The sequence below is a fragment of the Oncorhynchus clarkii genome, chromosome 13 (assembly GCF_045791955.1).
Source record: "Oncorhynchus clarkii lewisi isolate Uvic-CL-2024 chromosome 13, UVic_Ocla_1.0, whole genome shotgun sequence".
In the NCBI taxonomy this organism is placed as follows: domain Eukaryota; kingdom Metazoa; phylum Chordata; class Actinopteri; order Salmoniformes; family Salmonidae; genus Oncorhynchus; species Oncorhynchus clarkii.
Window position 1 is genome coordinate 1,004,413 of NC_092159.1, and position 26,490 is coordinate 1,030,902.

The 26,490-nt window shown below is 44.4% G+C and overlaps 2 protein-coding genes across 3 annotated transcripts; one reads left to right on the plus strand and one right to left on the minus strand.

Moving 5' to 3' along the window:
- Window positions 1–208: 208 nt before the first annotated feature.
- On the minus strand, window positions 209–6,999 carry LOC139424262 (zinc finger protein ZFP2-like). Its single transcript, XM_071175950.1, has 2 exons — window positions 6,408–6,999; window positions 209–1,650 (listed from the first exon to the last, which is right to left on the minus strand). The coding sequence occupies exons 1-2, from the start codon at window positions 6,859–6,861 to the stop codon at window positions 332–334; spliced, it is 1,773 nt and encodes a 590-aa protein (XP_071032051.1). The 5' UTR covers window positions 6,862–6,999; the 3' UTR covers window positions 209–331.
- A 6,199-nt stretch (window positions 7,000–13,198) lies between these two features.
- Window positions 13,199–22,566, plus strand: LOC139424263 (zinc finger protein 436-like). 2 transcript variants are annotated; one of them, XM_071175951.1, is made up of 4 exons: window positions 13,199–13,802; window positions 14,070–14,317; window positions 14,759–14,918; window positions 21,106–22,566. In XM_071175951.1, the coding sequence occupies exons 1-4, from the start codon at window positions 13,469–13,471 to the stop codon at window positions 22,080–22,082; spliced, it is 1,719 nt and encodes a 572-aa protein (XP_071032052.1). In that variant the 5' UTR covers window positions 13,199–13,468; the 3' UTR covers window positions 22,083–22,566. The 2 variants fall into 2 exon arrangements, with proteins under 2 accessions (XP_071032052.1, XP_071032053.1); XM_071175952.1 differs by having other exon boundaries at window positions 13,223–13,802; window positions 14,070–14,167.
- The last annotated feature ends 3,924 nt before the right edge of the window (window positions 22,567–26,490 follow it).

A 26,490-nucleotide genomic window follows, 5' to 3' on the forward strand; every position in this document is an offset into this window, starting at 1 on the left:
GTTTGGTTTGATGTGATTTTAGGTAATGTTCCCTGTGAAGCCCATTGTGTTGCATTCCATGTCTGAAATGTGCTGTATAAATATAGTTTGGTTTGATGTGACTTTAGGTAATGTTCCCTGTGAAGCTCATTGTGTTGCATTCCATGTCTGAAAGGTGCTATATAAATATAGTTTGGTTTGATGTGATTTTAGGTAATGTTCCCTGTGAAGCCCATTGTGTTGCATTCCATGTCTGAAAGGTGCTGTATAAATATAGTTTGGTTTGGTGTGATTTTAGGTCATGTGACCGGGACAATGTATTTCCTCAATGGGAAGAGGTTCTCTAACTGCGTTAAATTCTTTCCTCACTGGGACCAACTGTGTGGTTTATCCCCTGTGTGTGTAATTGTGCGTTTTCTTCCCCTGTGTGTTTCCTTTTATGTAATTTTAGGTCATGTGATCGTGAATATCTCTTTCCACACAGGGCACAATGGTAAAGCTTCTCCCCTGTGTGTGTCCTCTCATGCTCCTTCATGTTATCTAATGACCTAAAGAATTTTCCACAATGGGAACAGGGGTAAGGCTTCTCTCCAGAGTGTATTTTCTTATGTTTGTTCAGGTTCCCTAAATACAAAAAACACTTTCCACACTGGGAGCAACTATGTGGTTTTTCCCCTGTGTGTGTCAGCTCATGCGATTTTAGGTCATGTGATCGTAAGAAACTATTTCCACATTGAGAGCAATGGTAAGATTTCTCCCTTGTGTGTGTCCTCTGGTGCTTTTTTAGGTCCGATGATGTTGAAAATCTCTTTCCACAATTGGAGCAGTGGTAAGGCTTTTCTCCTGTATGTGTCCTCTCGTGTGTTTTAAGGTATAGTGACCTTGAAAATCTCTCTCCACACTGGGAGCAGTGGTAAGGCTTTTCTCCTGTGTGTTTCCTCTCATGCTCTTTTAGGTTCCCTAACTTGGTAAAATCCTTTCCACACAGGGCGCAATGGTAAGGTTTTTCCCCTGTGTGTGTCCTTTCATGCGCTTTCAGGTTATCGGAAGACCTAAAATTCTTTCCACAATGGGAACAGGGGTAAGGCTTCTCTCCAGAGTGTACTCTCTTATGTTTGTTCAGGTTCCCTATATGGGAAAAACTCTTTCCACACTGGGAGCATTCGTAAGGCTTTTCTCCTGTGTGTTTCCTCTCATGCTCTTTTAGGTTCCTTAACTTGGTAAAATCCTTTCCACAAAGGGAGCAATGGTAAGGTTTTTCCCCTGTGTGTGTCCTCTCATGCGCTTTCAGGTTATCTGAAGACCTAAAATTCTTTCCACAATGGGAACAGGGGTACGGCTTCTCTCCAGAGTGTATTCGCTTATGTTTGTTCAGGTTCCCTAAATGGGAAAAAAGCTTTCCACACTGGGAACAATTGTGTGGTTTTTCCCCTGTGTGTGTCCTCTCATGTGATTTTAGGTCATGTGCTCGTGAGAATCTATTTCCACACTGGGAGCATTGGAAGGGCTTTTCTCCAGTGTGTTTCCTTTCATGCTCTTTCAGCTTCCATAACCACTTAAAACTCATATTACACTGGGAGCAGTGGTGTCGTCTCGCTGGCTTGGGCGTCTCAGGGTCTGGTTCCCCTGAAGGACTCTTTCTGCTGTCAGATGGATAGTCTGGTCTCTCTCCTGCCAAAGACAAACAAAGTATTTAGTTAAACAGAGAGACCTGAATGAAAACTCCATTATAAAACTGTTTTCCTATGAGGTTTAATCCAGACTAGCCCTCATTATGAAACACAACATTTGGGATCCTGAATGCTGATTGGTTGATAGCTGTTAGTTATTCACGTTAATCCCGGGCAATGGCTGTTAACAGTTCCATTTGAATTATTTCTACACATCCACTGTCCCACAGCCCTGCCAGGCAATTCATAAACTATTATCCACTAGAAAGACTCATTGAGACATTATCGCCCCATGCTTACAGCCTAGCATTTGGTTTGCCAAATAGCAAGATTTTTTACAAATCCCCTCTTTTGCCTCTCCAACCGTTACGCATTTTGTTTGCAAAAGAAAATATACGTATAGAACATATTTTGGCGACTCGTTATTAAACAGCAATGTACGGAACATGTTTATATATTTACGCGTAATCTCCTAAAATGACTATAACGACACCTAGTGGCTAATTGTTGGTTTGCTACTAGAATGGTACATAAGGGGTTAAGATGGGGCTAGAATGGTACATAAGGGGCTAAGTTAGAATGGGGCTAGAATGGTACATAAGGGGCTAAGATGGGGCTAGAATGGTACATAAGGGGTTACCATCAATAACAACTGGGACCTATTTTACCATCAATATCAATTAGAACCTGTTTTACCACCAATATCAATTAGAACCTGTTTTACCACCAATATCAATTAGAACCTGTTTTACCACCAATATCAATTAGAACCTGTTTTATCATCATTATCAATTAGAACCTGTTTTACCACCAATATCAATTAGAACCTGTTTTATATCAATTACAACCTGTTTTACCATCATTATCAATTACAACCTGTTTTACCATCATTACCAACTGGGACCGGTCTGTGTTTACCATCATTACCAACTGGGACCGGTCTGTGTTTACCATCATTACCAACTGGGACCGGTCTGTGTTTACCATCATTACCAACTGGGACCGGTCTGTGTTTACCATCATTATCAACTGGGACCTGTCTGTGTTACCAATATTACCAACTGGGACCGGTCTGTGTTTACCATCATTATCAACTGGGACCGGTCTGTGTTTACCATCATTATCAACTGGGACCGGTCTGTGTTTACCATCATTATCAACTGGGACCGGTCTGTGTTTACCATCATTACCAACTGGGACCGGTCTGTGTTTACCATCATTACCAACTGGGACCGGTCTGTGTTTACCATCATTATCAACTGGGACCGGTCTGTGTTTACCATCATTATCAACTGGGACCAGTCTGTGTTTACCATCATTATCAACTGGGACCGGTCTGTGTTTACCATCATTATCAACTGGGACCGGTCTGTGTTTACCATCATTATCAACTGGGACCGGTCTGTGTTTACCATCATTACCAACTGGGACCGGTCTGTGTTTACCATCATTACCAACTGGGACAGGTCTGTGTTTACCATCATTATCAACTGGGACCGGTCTGTGTTTACCATCATTATCAACTGGGACCAGTCTGTGTTTACCATCATTACCAACTGGGACCGGTCTGTGTTACCATCATTATCAACGGGAACCGGTCTGTGTTTACCATCATTATCAACTGGGACCGGTCTGTGTTTACCATCATTACCAACTGGGACCGGTCTGTGTTTACCAGGATACATTGCTTTCTTTACCATCCAACAACAAAATGACTGTGAGACAAACTACCCTTTAAGTATAATGTGATTTTGTTCAACCAATAAAATATATCTGAGACATTTTCTTGGACACACGGAGACGGGTTGAAACGTCCTTGTGAAGGTCTAAAGGAAGGGGCTAATTAGAATATTGGGACGTTGTTTGAAGCCACTACTTGTGAAGGTCTAAAGGAGGGGGGCTAATTAGAATATTGGGACGTTGTTTGAAGCCACTACTTGTGAAGGTCTAAAGGAGGGGGGCTAATTAGAATATTGGGACGTTGTTTGAAGCCACTACTTGTGAAGGTCTAAAGGAGGGGGGCTAATTAGAATATTGGGACGTTGTTTGAAGCCACTACTTGTGAAGGTCTAAACGAAGGGGCTAATTAGAATATTGGGACGTTGTTGGAAGCCACTACATGTGAAGGTCTAAACGAAGGGGCTAATTAGAATATTGGGACGTTGTTGGAAGCCACTACATGTGAAGGTCTAAACGAAGGGGCTAATTAGAATATTGGGACGTTGTTTGAAGCCACTACTTGTGAAGGTCTAAAGGAGGGGGGCTAATTAGAATATTGGGACGTTGTTTGAAGCCACTACTTGTGAAGGTCTAAATGAGGGGGGCTAATTAGAATATTGGGACGTTGTTGGAAGCCACTACATGTGAAGGTCTAAACGAGGGGGGCTAATTAGAATATTGGGACGTTGTTTGAAGCCACTACATGTGAAGGTCTAAACGAGGGGGGCTAATTAGAATATTGGGACGTTGTTGGAAGCCACTACATGTGAAGGTCTAAACGAAGGGGCTAATTAGAATATTGGGACGTTGTTGGAAGCCACTACATGTGAAGGTCTAAACGAAGGGGCTAATTAGAATATTGGGACGTTGTTGGAAGCCACTACATGTGAAGGTCTAAACGAAGGGGCTAATTAGAATATTGGGACGTTGTTGGAAGCCACTACATGTGAAGGTCTAAAGGAGGGGGGCTAATTAGAATATTGGGACGTTGTTGGAAGCCACTACAGCAACAACGTTGACATTTTGAAACGTGATCTCTGCCCTGCCATAGGGAATGGACGTGACCGGATGAGACAAACTTTTCTAAACCAGCCTGGTGAAATCAAGCATCTTGCAGGATTATGAATTTATTATTATATTATACAAAGAATATCAATAGAAAAAAAGTCTCAAACAATACATCTAGTTTGATTAGTTTAATTCCAACTGCAGAGGTTGATGTGACTATTAGCTCTAGTTGGCTAGCTAGCAAGGGAGAAGAATGTTTGCCAGCCTGCATAGCAACCATTTATGTTTAGAATGAACAACCAGTGTGATTGGCTAGAAACTATAGAATGAACAACCAGTGTGATTGGCTAGAAACTATAGAATGAACAGGCAGTGTGATTGGCTAGAAACTATAGAATGAACAGGCAGTGTGATTGGCTAGAAACTATAGAATGAACAGGCAGTGTGATTGGCTAGAAACTATAGAATGAACAACCAGTGTGATTGGCCAGAAACAATAGAATGAACAACCAGTGTGATTGGCCAGAAACTATAGAATGAACAACCAGTGTGATTGGCCAGAAACTATAGAATGAACAGCCAGTGTGATTGGCTAGAAACTATAGAATGAACAGGCAGTGTGATTGGCTAGAAACTATAGAATGAACAGGCAGTGTGATTGGCTAGAAACTATAGAATGAACAACCAGTGTGATTGGCCAGAAACAATAGAATGAACAACCAGTGTGATTGGCCAGAAACAATAGAATGAACAACCAGTGTGATTGGCTAGAAACAATATAATGAACAACCAGTGTGATTGGCCAGAAACAATAGAATGAACAACCAGTGTGATTGGCCAGAAACTATAGAATGAACAACCAGTGTGATTGGCTAGAAACAATATAATGAACAACCAGTGTGATTGGCTAGAAACAATAGAATGAACAGCCAATGTTTTTGTCTCTTAACCTCAGAAATAGAACTAACGACTGGTTAGGGACATTTTGATATCAGAAAGAACATTTTAGTAGATCTTTCGGTTGTTGTTATTGAATAGAATATTGAATAGAATGTATTTAAAGTATATAGAATTAATATATAACTGCTTATTGTGTATAACATTGAATGGAAACAGAATATCCCTTTATTTGTCATGAGTGACTTCAAGCTTTTTATGATTTATATTGTCATATAGCAATAACCCCCACCTGGCAGGTCTAAGTACATAATGATTTATATTGTCATATAGCAATAACCCCCATCTGGCAGGTCTAAGTCCGTAATAATTTATATTGTCATATAGCAATAACTCCCATCTGGCAGGTCTAAGTATATAAAATGGACTGGACAGCCTCTTTCCACATGTTACCAACCCAACAGATGAGTCTTGGACAGCCTCTTTCCACATGTTACCAACCCAACAGATGAGTCTTGGACAGCCTCTTTCCACACTCTACCAACCCAACAGATGTGTCTTGGACAGCCTCTTTCCACACTCTACCAACCCAACAGATGTGTCTTGGACAGCCTCTTTCCACATGTTACCAACCCAACAGATGAGTCTTCCAGTGGAGGCTCTTCGGGGGTCGGTAGGGGACTAAAAGTAGTCCTCGTGCATAGAGTTGTATGGTTTGCTAAGCTTTGAAATCAATGGTTTCTGTAAGATTGATCCACGGGTGGGTCAAAGTACTATTAAGGATTTTAAATAACCTCTGTGGTAAAAAAAAATGTTTATATACATTTCATCTAGAACAAAATTATCCTTCATTGTCTTGATTCTGTCCTCTTCATCATTTGAAGTCAGACATGAGTTGATTTTTGCTTTAATGTGATGTCAAGCATAGACACTGAGCAAAGCACTACACAAAGAGATATTCACATGTTAACAAATGTTAACGTTTTGTTGGCCGCCCCCGTCTCTTTGTACTTTTAACAATTCCTACAGTACAGAACTATTAAAGTGTAGAACTTCAGTAGAATGCCCCTTTAAAACCACACATCGGTTCAACAACTGCAGAGTTTGTACCCCTGTGTTTAAGATATTACTCACTGTTGTTAATCAGATCTCCTGTCTCCTCTTCTTCCTCCTCCAATGTGACAGTAATCTCCCCCACTTCCTTCATTCCAAAAATGTCTTCCTCTTCTTTCACTGTGACAGACATCTCCCCCACCTTCTCTTTCTCTTCCTCTTCTTCTTTCACGGTGACAGTCATCTCCCCCTCCTCACCTGCATCCTCCTCTTCCTCTTTTACTGTAACATCCTCCTCCTCTTTCACTCTGAACGCGTTTTCATCTTCTGTCAATTTAACGTCTTTCTCTTCTTCTTTCACTGTAACAGCCTCACCCTCTACTTTTACGGTGACATCCTCCTCTTCCTTCTCCTCTTTCACGACAATGTTCAGCCCCAGAGTTTCTTTCTCCGTCCAGCAGACCCCCTCTTTAGAAGTGGGGGAGTCGTTTAGTGAGCTCATGGTTGGGATGTTAGCTAGATAACTAGTTAGCATTAGTGACTAGACTAGCACTACTGCTAATTTACTCAGCCAGTTAGCTAACAACAACGTAAATATACAATTAAAGTGGGTAACTAACTAGTAGATACGACAAGTGTGTTTAAAACACCGTGGCTAATATACACCGAACGCGTTTAAAGAGCTGAATGTTTTCGCTTATGATGGCTAAAAGCTACGGAGCTGGATAACTCGACGTTGTTGTTGAAGCGTCCCGTCCATTAGATTATACGTCACACTGGCAGCATTGCCTGAAAAAAAGCACATCGCCATCTGCTGGTTGGGAGGGTAACAGTCATGGGAAATGTTTATTTTATTTTGAGACAAAAAGTAGATTTTTTAAATGTATTTCATTATATAATAGAAAAGCATGTGTTGATAAGTGAATATCTCTAATGAGTGAGAATTTAAAACATCCTACCGTACATCAAACAAACAGATAATATCCCAATAAGGCAGCTAGGTCAGTACTGAGTAGGTCCAAACTGCTCCTACACGGTGTAACAGTACTGAGTAGGTCCAAACTGCTCCTACACGGTGTAACAGTACTGAGTAGGTCCAAACTGCTCCTACACGTTGTAACAGTACTGAGTAGCTCCAAACTGCTCCTACACGGTGTAACAGTACTGAGTAGGTCCAAACTGCTCCTACACGGTGTAACAGTACTGAGTAGGTCCAAACTGCTCCTACACGGTGTAACAGTACTGAGTAGGTCCAAACTGCTCCTACACGGTGTAACAGTACTGAGTAGGTCCAAACTGCTCCTACACGGTGTAACAGTACTGAGTAGGTCCAAACTGCTCCTACACGGTGTAACAGTACTGAGTAGGTCCAAACTGCTCCTACATGGTGTAACAATACATCATGTAAACTCAGCTTAAAAAGAAACGCCCCTTTTTCAGGACCCTGTCTTTCAAAGATAATTTGTAAAAATCCAAATAACTTCACAGATCTCATTGTAAAGGGTTTAAACACAGTTTCCCATGCTTTTTCAATGCACCATAAACAATTAATGAACATGCACCCGTGGAACTGTGGAACAGGGTTTTCTTGGCGGCAGGGCTTTCTCCTATAGAGCTCTATTTTTTTGGAATTGTCTGCCTACCCATGTGAGAGACGCATGTGAGAGACACAAACTCGGTCTCAACCTTTAAGTCTTTACTGAAGACTCATCTCTTCAGTGGGTCATATGATTGAGTGTAGTCTGGCCCAGGAGTGTGAAGGTGAACGGAAAGGCTCTGGAGCAACGAACCGCCCTTGCTGTCTCTGCCTGGCCGGTTCCCCTCTTTCCACTGGGATTCTCTGCCTCTAACCGTATTACAGGGGCTGAGTCACTGGCTTACTAGGGCTCTTTCATACTGTCCCTAGGAGGGGTGCGTCACTTGAGTGGATTGAGTCACTGATGGGATCTTCCTGTCTGGGTTGGCGCCCTTCCTTGGGTTGTGCCGTGGCGGAGATCTTTGTGGGCTATACTCGGCCTTGTCTCGGGATGGTAAGTTGGTGGTTGAAGATATCCCTCTAGTGGTGTGGGGGCTGTGCTTTGGCAAAGTGGGTGGGGTTATATCCTTCCTGTTTGGCCCTGTCCGGGGGTGTCATCGGATGGGGCCACAGTGTCTCCTGACCCCTCCTGTCTCAGCCTCCAGTATTTATGCTGCAGTCGTTTATGTGTCGGGGGGCTAGGGTCAGTTTGTTATACCTGGAGTCCTTCTCCTGTCCTACCTGACATGATGACTCCTTGCTGTCCCCAGTCCACCTGGCCGTGCTGCTGCTCCAGTTTCAACGGTTCTGCCTGTGATTATTATTATTTGACCATGCTGGTCATTTATGAACATTTGAACATCTTGGCCATGTTCTGTTATAATCTCCACCCGGCACAGCCAGAAGAGGACTGTCCACCCCACATAGCCTGGTTCCTCTCTAGGTTTCTTCCTAGGTTTTGGCCTTTCTAGGGAGTTTTTCCTAGCCACCGTGCTTCTACACCTGCATTGCTTGCTGTTTGGGGTTTTAGGCTGGGTTTCTTATTTGGAATTACGTAATGTAGTCAAGAGATTGTAACAAACTCTGTTTCACGTTAACATGGCTCACTCGGGATATAGAGTCGGTACAGCCACCGGTTTCTTCATGCATCGCGCCGACAGAAACAAACATCTCTCTGGTAAGAAGAAGTGCGAGGGGTGTATGCCTTATGATTAAAGACTCATGGTGTAATCATAACAACATACAGAAACTCAAGTCCTTTTGTTCACCTGACCGAGAATTCCTTACAATCAAATGCAGACCGCATTATATACCAAGATAATTCTCTTTGATTATAGTCACAGCCGTGTATATCCCCCCAAGAAGATACCTCGTCAGCCATTAAAGAACTTCACTGGACACTATGTAAACTGGAAAACATACATCTGGAGGCTACATTTATTGTAGCTGGGGATTTTAACAAAGCTAACCTGAGAACCAGACTTCCTAAATTCTATTAGCATATCAAATGCACGACACGGGCTGCTAGCACTCTGGATCATTGCTACTCTAACTTCCGCAATGCATACAAAACCCTCCACCGCCCTGCCTTCGGCAAATCTGAACTTGACTCCATTTTGTTGCTCCCAGCCTATAGACAAAAACAGGAAGCGTCCGTGCTCAGGCCAGTCCAACGCTGGTCTGATCAATCTGATTCCACGCTCCAGGATTGCTTTGATCACGTGGACTGGGATATGTTCTGGATAGACTCAGACCACAACATTGATGTATATGCTGACTCGGTGAGCCAGTTCATTAGCAAGTGCATCAGAGATGTTGTGACTATTAAACATTTCCTAACCAGGAACAATGGATTTTTTATGTGATTTATTTCACCTTTATTTAACCAGGGGGGCCAGTTGAGAGCACGTTCTCATTTACAACTGCGACCTGGCCAAGGTAAAGCAAAGCAGTGTGACACAAACAACAACACAGAGTTACACATGGAATGAACAAATGTACAGTCATTAACACAATAGAAAAGTCTATATACAGTGTGTGCAAATGAAGTAAGATTAGGGAGGTAAAGCAATAAATAGGCCATAGTGGCGAAATAATTACAATTTAGCAATTAAACACTGGAGTGATAGATGTGCAGAAGATGAATGTGCAAAGGAGCAAAAAATAAATAACAATAAATAACAATATGGGGATGAGGTAGTTGGGTGGGCCATTTACAGATGGGCTATGTACAGGTGCAATGATCTGTAAGCTGCTCTGACAGCTGATGCGTAAAGTTAATTGAGGAGATATGAGTCTCCAGGTTCAGTGATTTTAAAAAAATTCGTTCCAGTCATTGGCAGCAGAGAACTGGAAGGAAAGGTGGCCAAAGGAGGAATTGGCTTTGGGGGTGACCAGTGAAATGCTGGAGCACGTGCTACGGGTGGATGCTTCTCTGCTGACCAGTGAGCTGAGATAAGGTGGTGCGTTACCTAGCATAGACTTATAGATGACCTGGAGACAGTGGGTTTGGCAACGAAAATTAAGCGAGGACCAGCCAACGAGAGCATACAGGTCGCAGTGGTGGGTAGTATATGGGGCTTTGGTGACAAAATGGATGGCACTGTGATAGACTGCATCCAATTTGCTGACTAGAGTGTTGGAGGCTTTTTTGTAAATTACATCACCGAAGTCAAGGATTGGTAGGATGGTCAGTTTTACGAGGGTATGTTTGGCAGCATTAGTAAAGGATGTTTTGTTGTGAAATAGGAAGCTGATTCTAGATGTAATTTTGGATTGGAGATGCTTAATGTGAGTCTGGAAGGAGAGTTTACAGTCTAACCAGATACCTAGGTATTTGTAGTTGTCAACACATTCTAAGTCAGAACCGTCCAGAGTAGTGATGTTGGACAGGCGGGCAGGCGTGGGCAGCGATCGGTTGAAGAGCATGCATTTAGTTTTACTTGCATTTAAGAGCAGTTGGAGACCATGGAAGGAGAGTTGTACGGCATTGAAGCTTGTCTGGAGGTTAGTTAACACAGTGTCCAAAGAAGGGCCAGAAGTATACAGAATGGTGTTGTCTGTGTAGAAGTGGATCAGAGAATCACCAGCAGCGAGAGCGGCATCATTGATGTATTCAGAGAAAAGTCGGCCCGAGAATTGAACTCTGTGGCACCACCATAGAGACTGCCAGTGGTCCGGACAACAGGCCCTCTGATTTGACACACTGAACTCTATCAGAGAAGTAGTTGGTGAAACAGACGAGTCAGTCATTTGAAAAACCAAGGCTATCGAGTCTGCCGATAAGAATGCGGTGATTGACAGAGTCAAAAGCCTTGGCCAGGTCAATGAATACGTCTGCACAGTATTGTCTTTTATCAATAGCGGTTATTATATCATTTAGGACCTTGAGTGTAGCTGAGGTGCACCAATGACCAGCTCTGAAACCAGATTGCATAGCGGAGAAGGTAAGGTGGGATTCGAAATAGTCAGTGATCTGTTTGTTAACTTGGCTCTCAAAGTCCTTAGAAAGGCAGGGTAGGATAGATATAGGTCTGTAAAAATGTGGGTCTAGAGTGTCTCCCCCTTCCAATCTTTGGGGATCACAGATTATACGAAAGAGAGGTTGAACTGGCTTGTAATAGGGGTTGCAACAATTGTGGCAGATAATTTTAGAAAGAGAGGGTCCAGATTGTCTAGCCTGGACATTCTGACGGCCGCCCCCAGGTGGTGAAGGTAGGAAACAACTTCTCCACCCCACTGATTTTCAGCACTGGGGACAAGGGTGTGTTCTTCAACCCTCTCCTGTACTCCCTGTTCACCCATGACTGCGTGGCCATGCTCGCTTCCAACTCAATCATAAAGTTTGCAGACGACACTACAGTGGTAGGCTTGATTACCAACAACGATGAGACGGCCTACAGGGAGGAGGTGAGGGCCCTTGGAGTGTGGTGTCAGGAAAATAACCTCTCACACAACATCAACAAAACAAAGGAGATAATCGTGGACTTCAGGACACAGCAGAGGGAGCACCCCCCCCCCCCCCCACACACACACACACACACACACACACATCGACGGGACAGTAGTGGAGAAAGGGGACTGTTTTAAGTTCCTTGACGTACACATCACGGACAAACTGAAATGGTCCACCCACACAGACACAGTGGCGCCTCTTCATCCTCAGGAGGCTGAAGACATTTGCCTTGTCATCTAAAACACTCACAAACTTTTACAGATAGACAATCGAGAGCATCCTGTCGGGCCTGCCTGGTACGGCACCTGCACCGCCCTGAACCGCAAGGCTCTCCAGAGGGTAGTGCGGTCTGCACAATGCATCACCGGAGGCAAACTACCTGCCCTCCAGGACACTTACACCACCCGATCTCATAGGGAGGTCTAAAAGATCATCAAGGACAACAACCACCCGAGCAACTGCCTGTTCACCCCACTACCATCCAGAAGGCGAAGTCAGTACAGGTGCGTCAAAGCTGGGACCGAGAGACTGAAAAACAGCTCCTATCTCAAGGCCATCAGACTGTTAAACAGCCATCACTAACATAGAGAGGCTGCTGTCAACAACAATCTCTGGCCACTTTAATAAATGGACTTAATGAAGGTATCACTAGTCACTTTAAATAACGGCACTTTAATAATGTTTACATATCCTACATCACTCATCTCATATGTATATACTGCTCTATACCATCTGCTGCATCTTGCCTATGCCACACGGCCATCGCTCATCCATATATTTAAATGCACATATTCTTCTTCATTCCTTACATTTGTGTGTAAAAGGTAGTTGTTGTGAATTTGTTAGATTATTTGTTAGATATTACTGCTTTTGTCCGATCTAGAAGCACACTCGCATTAACATCTGCTAACCATGTGTATGTGACCAATAACATCTGCTAACCATGTGTATGTGACCAATAACATCTGCTAACCATGTGTATGTGACCAATAACATCTGCTAACCATGTGTATGTGACCAATAACATCTGCTAACCATGTGTATGTGACCAATAACCACGTGTTTGATTAGATTTAGTGAATCATTTTAGAAACTGCGTTACTTCAGTCAGCAGATGACAAAGTGAGTTTTTCAGGTGATGCTTCTCGCGTGACGTATAATGCAGTGGACACACGGGTTTCCACTAGCTACCACAGCCACAATGTCAAAATGGACGATATCGAAAAAAATTTATGAAAACGAACATTTGCTTTTTGGTCTTAATTTAGGGTTCGGCATAAGGTTGGCAATGTGGTTAAGGTTGAGATTGAAATCAATTTAACAATTTAACAAAATTTAACAAGATAAATTGTAGAAAGGGGTGTTTTTTTTGTGGACTTTGTGGCTGTGGTAACTAGTGACGACCGACCGCTGTGGACGCTTCTGGAACGACACGGTTGAACCGTCTCTGTAGCCTGTTAGCCGACAAGAAGGAGAAACATTGAAGCTCTGTCGACCATGTTTGTGTAGCTACACAAATACCACCCCAGTGATTTAAACACAGTTCTGTTAACGTATCTACTAGTTCATTTAAACGTAATTTTCTTGTTATTAAATTTGCAAATGTGTTACCGAGCCTAGCACTAGGCTAGTCGCTAATGCTAAGTAGCTAGCTAGCTAACATCCCTGACAATGAGCTCACTAAGATACTCTCCCCCTGCTAATGAAGAGGAGGTCTGCTGGACGGAGAAAGCAGCTATGGGGATGAACATCGTCATTAAAGAAGAAGAAGAGGATATTACAGTGATAGGAACGGAAGAAGCTTGTCGAATTAAAACGGAGGAAGAGGAAGAGGGGATAGAGGCTGTCACAGTGAAAGAGGAAGAGGGGATAGAGGTTGTCATAGTGGAAGAAGGGGAGGTAGAAGCTTTCAGAATGAAAGATGAGATAGAGGAGGATATCATATTGAAAGAAGAAGAACCTTTTGTGGTGAAAGAGGAGGAGACTGAAGATCCGATTAACACCAGTGAGTATTGTCTTAACAGGGGACACACTATGGGGTTGTTGAACCAGGGTGTGGTTTTAAAGGGGCATTCTACAGACCTCGTTAAAAAAAGAGTACTTTTTTAACAGTGGATTTATGTTTTTTGTTTAGTTTTGTATTCAGAGTTCGCTCATCTATTGCACTCCGACCGAAGGTCTTAGGATGATAAGTGGTATGTTTGGAATCAGATGAGGGAGCAAACTATAACCTATGTTTTTACCGGTAATCAAACTCTCTTCCCTTTTACAGATCCAAAAACGAGGCAATATGCAGTTTCCTGGCCCTCCCAGGGCTCTACAGTGAAGGAGGACATCAGAAAGATACAGGAAGAATCTAATGTGACACCCGTGAGTCCCAGACAGTTTGGTGGTGGTGATGACGATTCTATTCACTGCGACAAAGAATGCGATGTGAAAGACAAGGATTGGTTTCCTAGCAACAGGCTGAAGGCGGAGTTGGCTCCAGAGTGCCACACCCCAGAGCAGAGGGGGAGTGGTGTGAGTACACCCCAGTCACAAAGTGTTTCTGGTTCTCAACATTCCTTCCTTAATTCCTGGACCTCCTCCTATAAATCCATTGGAGGAGAACATTTGAGGTTCATTCAAATACTGATATGATGTTTTTTTGGCAAATACAGATGATTCTGATTGGACTTTATCCTCCACAACATTTATAGCAGGAGGTCCAGAGAATGAGCGGAATCAAGGTAGGTGTGTTTCTGATCTGAGGTTCCTCCTCTTGGACTTTCTCCTCCACAACATTTATAGCAGGAGGTCCAGAGAATTAGGAATCAAGGAGGGTGTGTTTCTGATCTGAGGTTCCTCCTCTTGGACTTTCTCCTCCACAACATTTATAGCAGGAGGTCCAGAGAATGAGCGGAATCAAGGTAGGAGAGTGTTTCCCACCCTAAATTGATTGTTTATTTTTGTGGTTTCCAGGACATGTCTTTCCCTCTCCCAGAGTCCCCAGGTCGTGCCTCTCCCACTGTTGCCTTACTGTGGGGTCTGAAGAGGGTGTCTGTGCGGCTGGTCGACTGCAGGAAAACACCGGGTCTGCGTGGAACTGTGAGAGGAGAAGAAGAGGGAGATTCAGATTCAAGTAAGAACAGTGGTGTGTGGATTAGACTGTTGTATAGCAGCTCATTAGTTCTGTGGTCAGTGTATTCGCTGTTGTAGAGCAGCTCATTAGTTCTGTGGTCAGTGTATTCGCTGTTGTAGAGCAGCTCATTAGTTCTGTGGTCAGTGTATTCGCTGTTGTAGAGCAGCTCATTAGTTCTGTGGTCAGTGTATTCGCTGTTGTAGAGCAGCTCATTAGTTCTGTGGTCAGTGTATTCGCTGTTGTAGAGCAGCTCATTAGTTCTGTGGTCAGTGTATTCACTGTTGTAGAGCAGCTCATTAGTTCTGTGGTCAGTGTATTCACTGTTGTAGAGCAGCTCATTAGTTCTGTGGTCAGTGTATTCACTGTTGTAGAGCAGCTCATTAGTTCTGTGGTCAGTGTATTCGCTGTTGTAGAGCAGCTCATTAGTTCTGTGGTCAGTGTTCTGTGGTCAGTGTATTCACTGTTGTAGAGCAGCTCATTAGTTCTGAAACTCGAGCTGCTTTTTGCTAAAGTAATTGTGCACTGATTGGTGTCATCTTCTTAGTCAGAATGGCGGTCTTGTCATCTCTCTAGTCAGAAGGTGTTTCACCCGTGCTGGCTTGTCATCTCTCTAGTCAGAAGGTGTTTCACCCGTGCTGGCTTGTCATCTCTCTAGTCAGAAGGTGTTTCACCCGTGCTGGCTTGTCATCTCTCTAGTCAGAAGGTGTTTCACCCGTGCTGGCTTGTCATCTCTCTAGTCAGAAGGTGTTTCACCCGTGCCGGCTTGTCATCTCTCTAGTCAGAAGGTGTTTCACCCGTGCTGGCTTGTCATCTCTCTAGTCAGAAGGTGTTTCACCCGTGCTGGCTTGTCATCTCTCTAGTCAGAAGGTGTTTCACCCGTGCTGGCTTGTCATCTCTCTAGTCAGAAGGTGTTTCACCCGTGCTGGCTTGTCATCTCTCTAGTCAGAAGGCGTTTCACCCGTGCTGGCTTGTCATCTCTCTAGTCAGAAGGTGTTTCACCCGTGCTGGCTTGTCATCTCTCTAGTCAGAAGGCGTTTCACCCGTACTGCCCCAGGTGATACTTAAGACCTGCTGGGCTGTTCATCAGTTGGCATGAGATATGTTGAGATAGTAATGGCTTTTGTTGGTTCTCCCTGTTTAAGTTGAGAACCCAAGCCTTTTATCCACTGTCTTCCCTGTTTCCTATAGCTCTGCTTCCTGTTGACTCCCTGTCTTCCCTGTTTCCTATAGCTCTGCTTCCATGACATCACAATACCCCATAATGACAAAGCAAAAACAAAAAAAAAAATAGACATTTTTGCAAATGTTTTAAAAATATAAAACTGATATCACGTTTACATAACTTTTCAGACCCTTTACTCACTCAGTACTTTGTTGAAGCACCCTTGGCAGCGATTACAGCCTCCAGTCTTCGTCGGTATGACTCTACAAGCTTGGCACGCTTGTTTCTCCCATTCTTCTCTGCAGATCCTCTGCAACCTCTGTCAGGTTGAATGGGGAGCGTCGCTGCACAGCTATTTTCAGGTCTCATCACCACGCTTCATCAAAGGGATGGTGGCAGGTTAACTATTTACCAAGAGTAAAACAAAACAACCACAATGTCTATTTACCACCACAGACCGATGCTGGACCTAAGACTGCACTCAACAAACTGTATAATGTCATAAGAAAACAGGAAAAAGCTAATCCAGAACGCACAGGGACTGGTGGTGTAGTTGAGTGAGATGCCTACCTCTACCAAAAGACAGTGAATGTCTCGGCTGTCGACAATGGGACCAGTTTATTCTGATAATGGAGGAGGTAGAACATCAGACTGACGACGGGTCCTCACCCTGGAGTGGATGTTGAGGGGAGAACATCTAGGTCTAGGCCAACGACGGGTCCTCACCCTGGAGTGGATGTTGAGGGGAGAACATCTAGGTCTAGGCCAACGACGGGTCCTCACCCTGGAGTGGATGTTGAGGGGAGAACATCTAGGTCAAGGCCAACGACGGGTCCTCACCCTGGAGTGGATGTTGAGGGGAGAACATCTAGGTCAAGGCCAACGACGGGTCCTCACCCTGGAGTGGATGCTGAGGGGAGAACATCTAGGTCAAGGCCAACGATGGGTCCTCACCCTGGAGTGGATGTTGAGGGGAGAACATCTAGGTCAAGGCCAACGACGGGTCCTCACCCTGGAGTGGATGTTGAGGGGAGAACATCTAGGTCAAGGCCAACGACGGGTCCTCACCCTGGAGTGGATGCTGAGGGGAGAACATCTAGGTCAAGGCCAACGACGGGTCATCCCAGCTTTTGGTGGCAGCAGTTATATCTAACTACCCCGACCCCAACAGCAGCTACATTGGATTCCAGGAAGCTGAGGCTCATAGCGTCTTAGACGAATAACATTTTCAAGAAATAACATTGTAGTTAAAATGTTTTATTAACAATTTAATGTTATTATAAAACATAAAACAACAATTACAGTTACTAAGCAATTCACAGTGTCACTCAGCATTAGTTAGACCAGGGATTTACACACATCTACCTAGAGAGCAACCATCTTGTAGATTTTTACTCCAACAGCTGGGCTTAATTAGGGTTGGATTGAGAACCTACAGGACGGTAGGTCTCTAGGTACAATGTTTGAGAACCGTGGGGTTTATGTAAAACGCAGGGAAGATCCCAATCGCATACTCTTTGTGTCCTCTCTCCTTCTCAGAACGCATTGGATGAGAAATCCAGAGGACCTCTGTCTCTCATCCAATGTGTGTTTTGAGAAGGAGATGAGCAGAGGTGACCTGAGGAGTATGTAATTGAGATCTTCCCACAGAATCCTCCTCATTACTCCATGTGCTGACTCAGACCTGGGAGGCAGCCCAGTTCCAAAACTTCACCAGGTTGTAAAACGAGCCTCTCTGGGCGCCAGATGAATCGAATCCCCTCATTGGACAGAACGGGTGTTCCCATTCAAGACGATGATGTCATAATGGGTGGACTGTCGGCCGTTGCGAGTGTACCCATTGGAGCAAAGCAGGAACTAAAAGCAGGAAGTGTTCTCATCAGTCTGTGCTGTGATTTGTTGAATCAACTCGACTGACATTACAATAAATACATTCCATTGCATGAGCCACATCCGTTAGCGTCATCTGAACGAACATTCTACATTGCCATGGAAATGATCGTATCACGTACGGCAAGAGGTGCCGATGTGTGAAGTCTGGAACCAACAGAACCCTGAACAGCTTCTCCCCCCCGAGCCATAAGACTGATAAAGAGTTCACCAAATGGCTACCTGGACGATCTGCATGAACTTTGACTCACATCAACATACGCTGCTGCTACTGTTTCTCATCTGTCACTTTATTCCTAGTTATATGTACATATCTACCCCCATTACCCCTACACATCAACTACCCCGTACCCCTACACATCAACTACCTGGTACCCCTACACATCAACTATCTAGTACCCCTACACATCAACTACCTGGTACCCCTACACATCAACTCAGTACTGGTACCCCTGTGTATACAGCCATGTTGTCGTTACTCGTTGTGTATTTATGATGACGTGTTTTATTTCTCTATTTTCTTTCTCTTCTCATTGTTGGGCCTGAAAGGAAGCATTTCACTGTTAATCTACACCTGTTGTTTATGAAGCATGTGACAATTAAACTTTGATTTAATGACAACGCCAAGCAGCCATTGCAAGTGTTCCCAGGAGTTGACCAGTCAAACTGCCATGAGTTGACCAGGATTAGAGGTTCCAATCCCGTTATATTCATTCTGACGTCTATGCTAATGGGTTGACCAGGATTAGAGGTTCTAATCCCATTCTATTCATTCTGATGTCTATGCTAATGAGTTGACCAGGGTTAGAGGTCATTCTATTCATTCTGATGTCTATGCTAATGAGTTGACCAGGGTTAGAGGTTATTCTATTCATTCTGATGTCTATGCTAATGAGTTGACCGGGGTTAGAGGTTCCAATCCCATTCTATTCATTCTGATGTCTATGGCCATGAGTGTGCCAGTATGAAAACACCCCTGAGGGAGAGAATGGTGCTGCTCCAGATGGTCTGCATAGCATTCACACTGCACACAACCACCAATGATTGCATGCCATGTTTTTGATGCTGTTCCACAACATCACACTGCCATTATTAGGCTAAAGGTAGTTGCAAAGTTAGGTTTAAAGTTTGGTTGATTTTTTTTCTTTCCATCGGGGTGATGTTGGGAGGTAGGTCTGGTGTCCCCCAGGGTGATGTTGGGAGGTAGGTCTGGTGACCCCCGGGGTGATGTTGGGAGGTAGGTCTGGTGTCCCCCAGGGTGATGTTGGGAGGTAGGTCTGGTGTCCCTCGGGGTGATGTTGGGAGGTAGGTCTGGTGACCCCCGGGGTGATGTTGGGAGGTAGGTCTGTTGACCCCCGGGGTGATGTTGATAGGTAGGTCTGGTGTCCCCCGGGGTGATGTTGGGAGGTAGGTCTGGTGTCCCCCGGGGTGATGTTGGGAGGTAGGTCTGGTGTCCCCCGGGGTGATGATGGGAGGTAGGTCTGGTGTCACCCGGGGTGATGTTGGGAGGTAGGTCTGGTGTCACCCGGGGTGATGTTGGGAGGTAGGTCTGGTGTCCCCCGGGGTGATGTTGGTCTGGTGGGTCAATGGGGTCCTAGACATCCTGCTGGACCAATGGTGTCCTAGACAGCCTGCTGTACCAACGGGGTTCTAGACAGCCTGCTGGACCAACGGGGTTCTAGACAGCCTGCTGGACCAACAGGGTTCTAGACAGCCTGCTGGACCAACGTGGTTCTAGACAGCCTGCTGGACCAACGGGGTTCTAGACAGCCTGCTGGACCAACGGGGTTCTAGACAGCCTGCTGGACCAACAGGGTTTTAAAGTTTGGGTTCTAAAGGGGTTCTAAAGATGTAACAGATTAACAAATCATACAGACATTAGTCCTCATTTGTCTTACCTTGCATCCTGCTGAACAATTATTTTAGGAGGCATGAGTGGAGGAACTTTGAGTCCCAACTTTGAAAAGAGTGAAATGGATACAAAGATAGAAGATAAAATCAGGGTTCGTCAAATCAAATGTTATTGATTGCAGACACATATTTAGCAGATGTTGTTTGAAATGCTTGTGTTTCTAGCTCCAACAGTGCACTTCCCCTCCCCCTTAACATGTTTTTAAAAAATTTGTTTTAAATTTTACCCCCCTTTTTCTCCCCAATTTCGTGGTATCCAGTTGTTAGTAGTTACTATCTTGTCTCATCGCTATAACTCCCGTACGGGCGCGGGAGAGATGAAGGTTGAAAGCCATGCGTCCCCCCGAAACACAACCCAACCAAGCCGCACTGCTTCTTTAACACAGCGCACATCCAACCCGGAAGCCAGCCACACCAATGTGTCGGAGGAAACACTGTGCACCTGGCGACCTGGTTAACGTGCACTGCGCCCAGGCCCGCCACAGGAGTCACTAGTGCGCGATGAGACAAGGATATCCCTACCAGCCAAACCCCCCCTAACCCGGACAACGCTAGGGCAATTGTGCGTCGCCCCATGGACCCAGAGCCTGGATTCGAACCCAGAGTCTCTGGTGGCACAGCTAGCACTGCGATGCAGCGCCACCCGGAAGGCCCCTTAACATGTATTTTTAACCTCACGCTTAATGTTAAGGAAGTCCCCAAGTTATGGAAATCTGCTTTTGTGCTGCCTCTCCTGAAAGGTGGAGATCCTTCACTACTTGACAGCTATCGACCCATATCAAAATCGTCTGTACTGTCAAAGGTCCTGGAGTCCTTAGTTAGTAGGCAGCTGAAGGCCTCCAAGAAAACAACATGTGCGATATTTTCAAATGCCAGGCATGTTGTTAATCATGTCATCGCTACATTGGATGGACATACTATAGAGCAAGTCAGTGTACAAATATTTGGGTGTGTGGGGTTAACTGCCTAGTCATCCTCAGGGATTCGATCTAGCAACCTTTCAGTTACTGGCCCATGTTATGTCAATGAGAAAAACCTGTATAAATAAAGCTTAAATAAAAAAAAATATATCTTAACAATTCAAAACAATAGCCAATGCTAACCAGCATCCGCTAACATACCTGTAGACTTCCAGTAGTTTCACTAAAACGAGTTGACTGTCTTCATAGGAAGACAGTTATTTCATTTAGCTCTCTCTTTTAAATAAACACTATTTTTTGGCAGGTGAAAGAACAGACTCAGAGGAGCCGGAGACGTCCAACACAGCAGGACAACACCACTGCTCCCACTGTGGAAAGACTTTTTCCCGGTTAGGGTCCCTGAAAAGGCACGAGATGATACACACAGGAGAAAAGCCTTTCCACTGCTCCCAGTGTGGGAAGAGTTTTGCCATGTTATTTTGCCTGAAACGACATGAGATGATACACACAGGAGAAAAGCCATTCCACTGCTCCCAGTGCGGAAAGAGTTTTGCCCGGTTATGGCAACTGAAAATGGATGAGAGAAGGCACAGAGGAGAGAAGCCTTTCCGCTGCTCCGATTGTGGAAAGAGTTTTACCCAGTTAGGGGGCCTGAAGGAACATGAGAGAATGCACACAGGAGAAAAGCCCTTCAACTGTTCCTTTTGTGGAAAGTGTTTTTCCCGGTTGAGGCACCTGAAAACACATGAGCGAATTCACACAGGAGAAAAGCCCTACCACTGCCCACATTGTGGAAAGAGTTTTACCCGGTCGGGGCACCTGAAAGCACATGAGAGAATTCACACAGGAGAAAAGCCCTTCCACTGCTCCCTGTGTGGAAAGAGTTTTACTCAGTTAGGGGGCCTGACAAAACATAAGATATTACACAAAGGAGAGAAGCATTTCCACTGCTCCCTGTGTGGAAAGAGTTTTATCCAGTTATGGGGCCTGAAAACACACGAATGGACACACATAAAAGACAAGCCTCACCCCTGTTCCCAGTGTGGAAAGAGTTTTACCCGGTTGGGGCACCTGAAAACACATGAGAGAATTCACACAGAAGAAAAGCCTTTACACTGCTCCTTGTGTGGAAAGACTTTTATTCAGTTACTGGGCCTGAAAAGACATGAGTGGACGCACATAAAAGAGAAGCCTCACCCCTGTTCCCAGTGTGCAAAGAGTTTCACACAGGCAAGATACCTGAAAAAACATGAGCTGACACACTCCACGGAGAAGCCTTGAAAGAATCCACATTGCAGAGAAATATATATTGGAAAGATATTTACCTGGTTAGGGAACCTGAAAGACCAGGAGGTAACAGACACAGGGGAAATACCTTACCACTGCTCTCAGTGTGGAAAGAGAGATTTAACGTAACTCATTAATTAACTGATGTATTTAACACGTACAGTGCTCCAACACTTGTCAAATTTTTTTTTTCACTGACTGTTTATTTGTTTATGCCACACAAAATCAAATTGTACAAAGTGAACTCAATGTTTTTTTTTAACATGAATTGAACATGGAGTGAGTATATCTGTTTCACTATAGAGTAGGTCAGTTGTAATGCTTCTTAATTAAATTAGAACTTTTTAGAACTCTGTCTTTGTGTATTTTCTCTGTGTGTTAATCAAGTGCTATCTATTTACATGTGCTATATTTCCTCTTGTGTTTGCATTGTGTATGTGTGTGTGAAAAAATAAACTAATGTACAGACTGAGAAAAACGTACGAATCTAATTCCAACAGTATTTATTCATAATGTACATGTTAATATTGAGAGGGGTGTACTGCAAGGCAGGATCAATAAGGGCTAGCCATCTAACTTTTTTTTAATATAGTACCAGAAATAACTATGATTAATAATAATAACTACGATTTTCTGGTTGAATTCAAAAATCCGAACTTAGATATGCGTTTTTCAGTACAAAATAATAAAAGGTATCTGGCTAACTCATCGATCCTGCTGTTGTTGTATACCACTCAGGTCTGCCTAGAGGAAAACAGTCCAGGTCTCCACCACCCTAGGAGAGATTAATACCCCCCCCCCCCCCCACACCGTTCCACCACCCTAGGAGAGTCTAATACACACCACCACCCCCCCCCCCCCCACACACACACACACACACACCACGTTCCAGTCGCACATGCCCCTTAATATTTCCTGTGCGACCTGGAATTTTAATATGGAAGCACCAGTGCGCCTATAAAAAAATATCACCCAGATAAAAACTTTTTGTAATGATAAGGCTTCGCTGTACTGTACTGTTCGTTAGCGTCGTGCTATCATCAATACTACAACGAAAACTGCTCATTTCTAGATCAAACGGGATTTCTTTCCTTCTTCCTGTCACGTATTGGGGGGCGCATTTTCCATTCATAAACCACGTCGCTTGCTGTTCTAAAACTCCTCGCGGGCTGTTAACCATTTTCTTTTACATGTTGGTTGTTCAGTCATGTTTGTTACCTCATTATCTAGCTAGCCAGGTAGATAACAACCTGTTCACTTTATTAGTACATTCAAACATTTGGGGGCACAGAAAGATTGGAAACGGGAAAGCTTCTTCAGGAGATCATAGCAATGTATGAATGACAGAACTCTTGGTCGTCACAAACGTTCTGAAAGAGACCGTGTTCTATGTTCCGCATCTCAATAGGAAATGGTGCTTTTACATCGTGTAAAAACCTAACATTACACAAATGACTGATTTGTCTCAATATTTTTGGTATTTCTAATAAAATAGTTTATAGGGCACAACATGTGCTTCAGAAGTAGCTAGACATCATATAAGCTATATCTCAATCGATTAAAAAAATAAAATAATAATCTGTAAAACGTGCAGTTATATTGGCGTTATTAGTCCTGAACCCTATACTATGAATTAGGTTTGAGGAGTTAGCGAAGTATCTTGGTGGTTAACTCTGAGTTCAACTCGAGATAACCAGTCACACGAATGTGGCTCACCTTTAAGCCAGGTACATTTCTATTGTAAGGAATCCTTCAGAACTAACCTGGTCTGGGGCAGGCTAACTCAGGACTAACCTGGTCTGGGGCAGGCTAACTCAGGACTAACCTGGTCTGGGGCAGGCTAACTCAGGACTAACCTGGTCTGGGGCAGGCTAACTCAGGACTAACCTGGTCTGGGGCAGGCTAACTCAGGACTAACCTGGTCTGGGGCAGGCTAACTCAGGACTAACCTGGTCTGGGGCAGGCTAACTCAGGACTAACCTGGTCTGGGGCAGGCTAACTCAGGACTAACCTGGTCTGGGGCAGGCTAACTCAGGACTAACCTGGTCTGGGGCAGGCTAACTCAGGACTAACCTGGTCTGGGGCAGGCTAACTCAGGACTAACCTGGTCTGGGGCAGGCTAACTCAGGACTAACCTGGTCTGGGGCAGGCTAACTCAGTACTAACCTGGTCTGGGGCAGGCTAACTCAGGACTAACCTGGTCTGGGGCAGGCTAACTCAGGACTAACCTGGTCTGGGGCAGGCTAACTCAGGACTAACCTGGTCTGGGGCAGGCTAACTCAGGACTAACCTGGTCTGGGGCAGGCTAACTCAGGACTAACCTGGTCTGGGGCAGGCTAACTCAGGACTAACCTGGTCTGGGGCAGGCTAACTCAGGACTAACCTGGTCTGGGGCAGGCTAACTCAGTACTAACCTGGTCTGGGGCAGGCTAACTCAGGACTAACCTGGTCTGGGGCAGGCTAACTCAGGACTAACCTGGTCTGGGGCAGGCTAACTCAGGACTAACTCCACTTATCCTGAATCAAGTGTCTGAGCTGCGAGTTGAGGACCAATGAAAATCTGATTTCCTCCCTTTCGCAAAGATTGCGTCATTGTCCCATTTCATTTGAGGAAGATTGATATAAATAATTAATAAATCAAATTGTGTTAATTTTTAAAATACTGATCACATTACATGTTTTCACACACAGTAAAACTTTAGTATGAATAAATAACTATTTAATCGATAGGAGTGGTGAAAAAGGTGCTTGTGCATTGACAAAGCACACCAAAGATCACATTAATGGCAAGTAATAAAATAGAGATGCCTACTCCACACCAGCCTGCTGAGTTTGCAAGATCCTTCATTTGGATTTCAGCACAAATTAAATATGTGGTTCTGCCCTGACAAACAGAGGTTGCAGTTTGTAAACTGCAGTAATTCCAGTCCACGGTGTTATTTTGGATGCATTATTGACTGCATACTGCAGTTATAATACACTCTTACTGCAATACCTTTTGGTAAGGGTGACTCCACCATGGATTGATGGTTCGGCATTGTCTGTCGGTGTTCCACTAGCCATGTGCGACATAAACACTTACAAGCCTAGCTAGAACAGGCTTGAAGAAGCAGCGGGTGCACTATCACTTACAAACTACAACAGGCTTTTATCAGGAATCAAGGTAAGACCCCGATGCAGACTGTCGAAGTAACAATGTTTATCGTAACAACAGGGGCAGGCAAAGACAGGTCAAGGCAGGCAGGGGTCGATAATCCAGGGTAAGGCGAAGGTACATGACAGCAGGCAGACTCAGGGACAGGCAGAGTTCAGTAATCAAGAGGTGCAGCAAAGGTACAGGACGGCAGGCTGGCTCAGGGACTGGCAGAGAGGACTGGCTCAGGGTCTGTCAGAGAAGACTGGCTCAGGGTCTGTCAGAGAAGACTGGCTCAGGGTCTGTCAGAGAAGACTGGCTCAGGGACTGTCAGAGAGGACTGTCAGAGAGGACTGGCAGAGAGGACTGGCAGAGAGGACTGGCAGAGAGGACTGGCAGAGAGGACTGGCAGAGAGGACTGGCAGAGAGATCGGCGGGCGGGTACAAAAACCAGGAAGATGAGCAACGGCACAGAGGACAGGAAAATCGCTGGTAAGCTTGAATGAACAAGACGAACTGGCAACAACCAGACAGAGAACACGGGTATAAATACACAGGAGATAATTGGGAAGATGGGCGACACCTGGAGGTGGGTGGAGACAAGGACAGGTGAAACAGATCAGGGCGTGACAGGCTTGAGTAAGCAACGAGTGCACTATCAATATCCACCTTCATAATACGAATATAGCCTGAGCTAGAATGTGAAGCTAACTGAAGCTAGCTAGCTTCATACAGTAACCTTGAGTAGATCTAGCTTGTTTCATAGTATACCCCTCAGATCCTGACAAAGGCTTAAAACAGTTTTGGGGGGTATTTAAGCTCTGAAGATCCATTCCCCAAGTTCATAAGTAGTTATCTTGAGCCTATTTACAAAAAATAAGAAAAAAAACAGCGGGAAATACAGAAGTATTTCCTTCTACTCCGCTAAGATCAGCTCGTCCAAAATGTACAAATACAAACTTGAAAACACTGATTATCATGACAATTTAGTCCACGGAGTGAAACTACCGAACAGTAGGAAGCCTTCATTCCATATTGTCCATTTTCCTTTCACCTGTCCTGATTTTGGTATGTCGTGTCATACATCAAAGTACATATTGATTTGACAGGGCGCTATTTAGGCCAATGGATCGGAGACATGTTATATACATACATATACTGGCCGGCAACCACCCGGTTCCTCCACCCTGCCCTATCTATTTACATGGACCTGGAATCACTGGTCACATTAATAATGTTAAATACAGGGCCTTCAGAAAGTAGTCAGAC

Excerpts from the sequence above, each read along its gene's own strand:
- LOC139424262 (XM_071175950.1), bottom strand. The coding sequence starts at position 6,861 with ATGCTAACTAGTTATCTAGCTAACATCCCAACCATGAGCTCACTAAAC. Across the intron at positions 1,651-6,407 it reads AGGAGATCTGATTAACAACA|GAGAGAGACCAGACTATCCA; the intron begins GTGAGTAATATC and ends TGTCTTTGGCAG.
- LOC139424263 (XM_071175951.1), top strand. The coding sequence starts at position 13,469 with ATGAGCTCACTAAGATACTCTCCCCCTGCTAATGAAGAGGAGGTCTGC. Across the intron at positions 13,803-14,069 it reads TGAAGATCCGATTAACACCA|ATCCAAAAACGAGGCAATAT; the intron begins GTGAGTATTGTC and ends TCCCTTTTACAG. Across the intron at positions 14,318-14,758 it reads CAGAGCAGAGGGGGAGTGGT|GACATGTCTTTCCCTCTCCC; the intron begins GTGAGTACACCC and ends TGTGGTTTCCAG.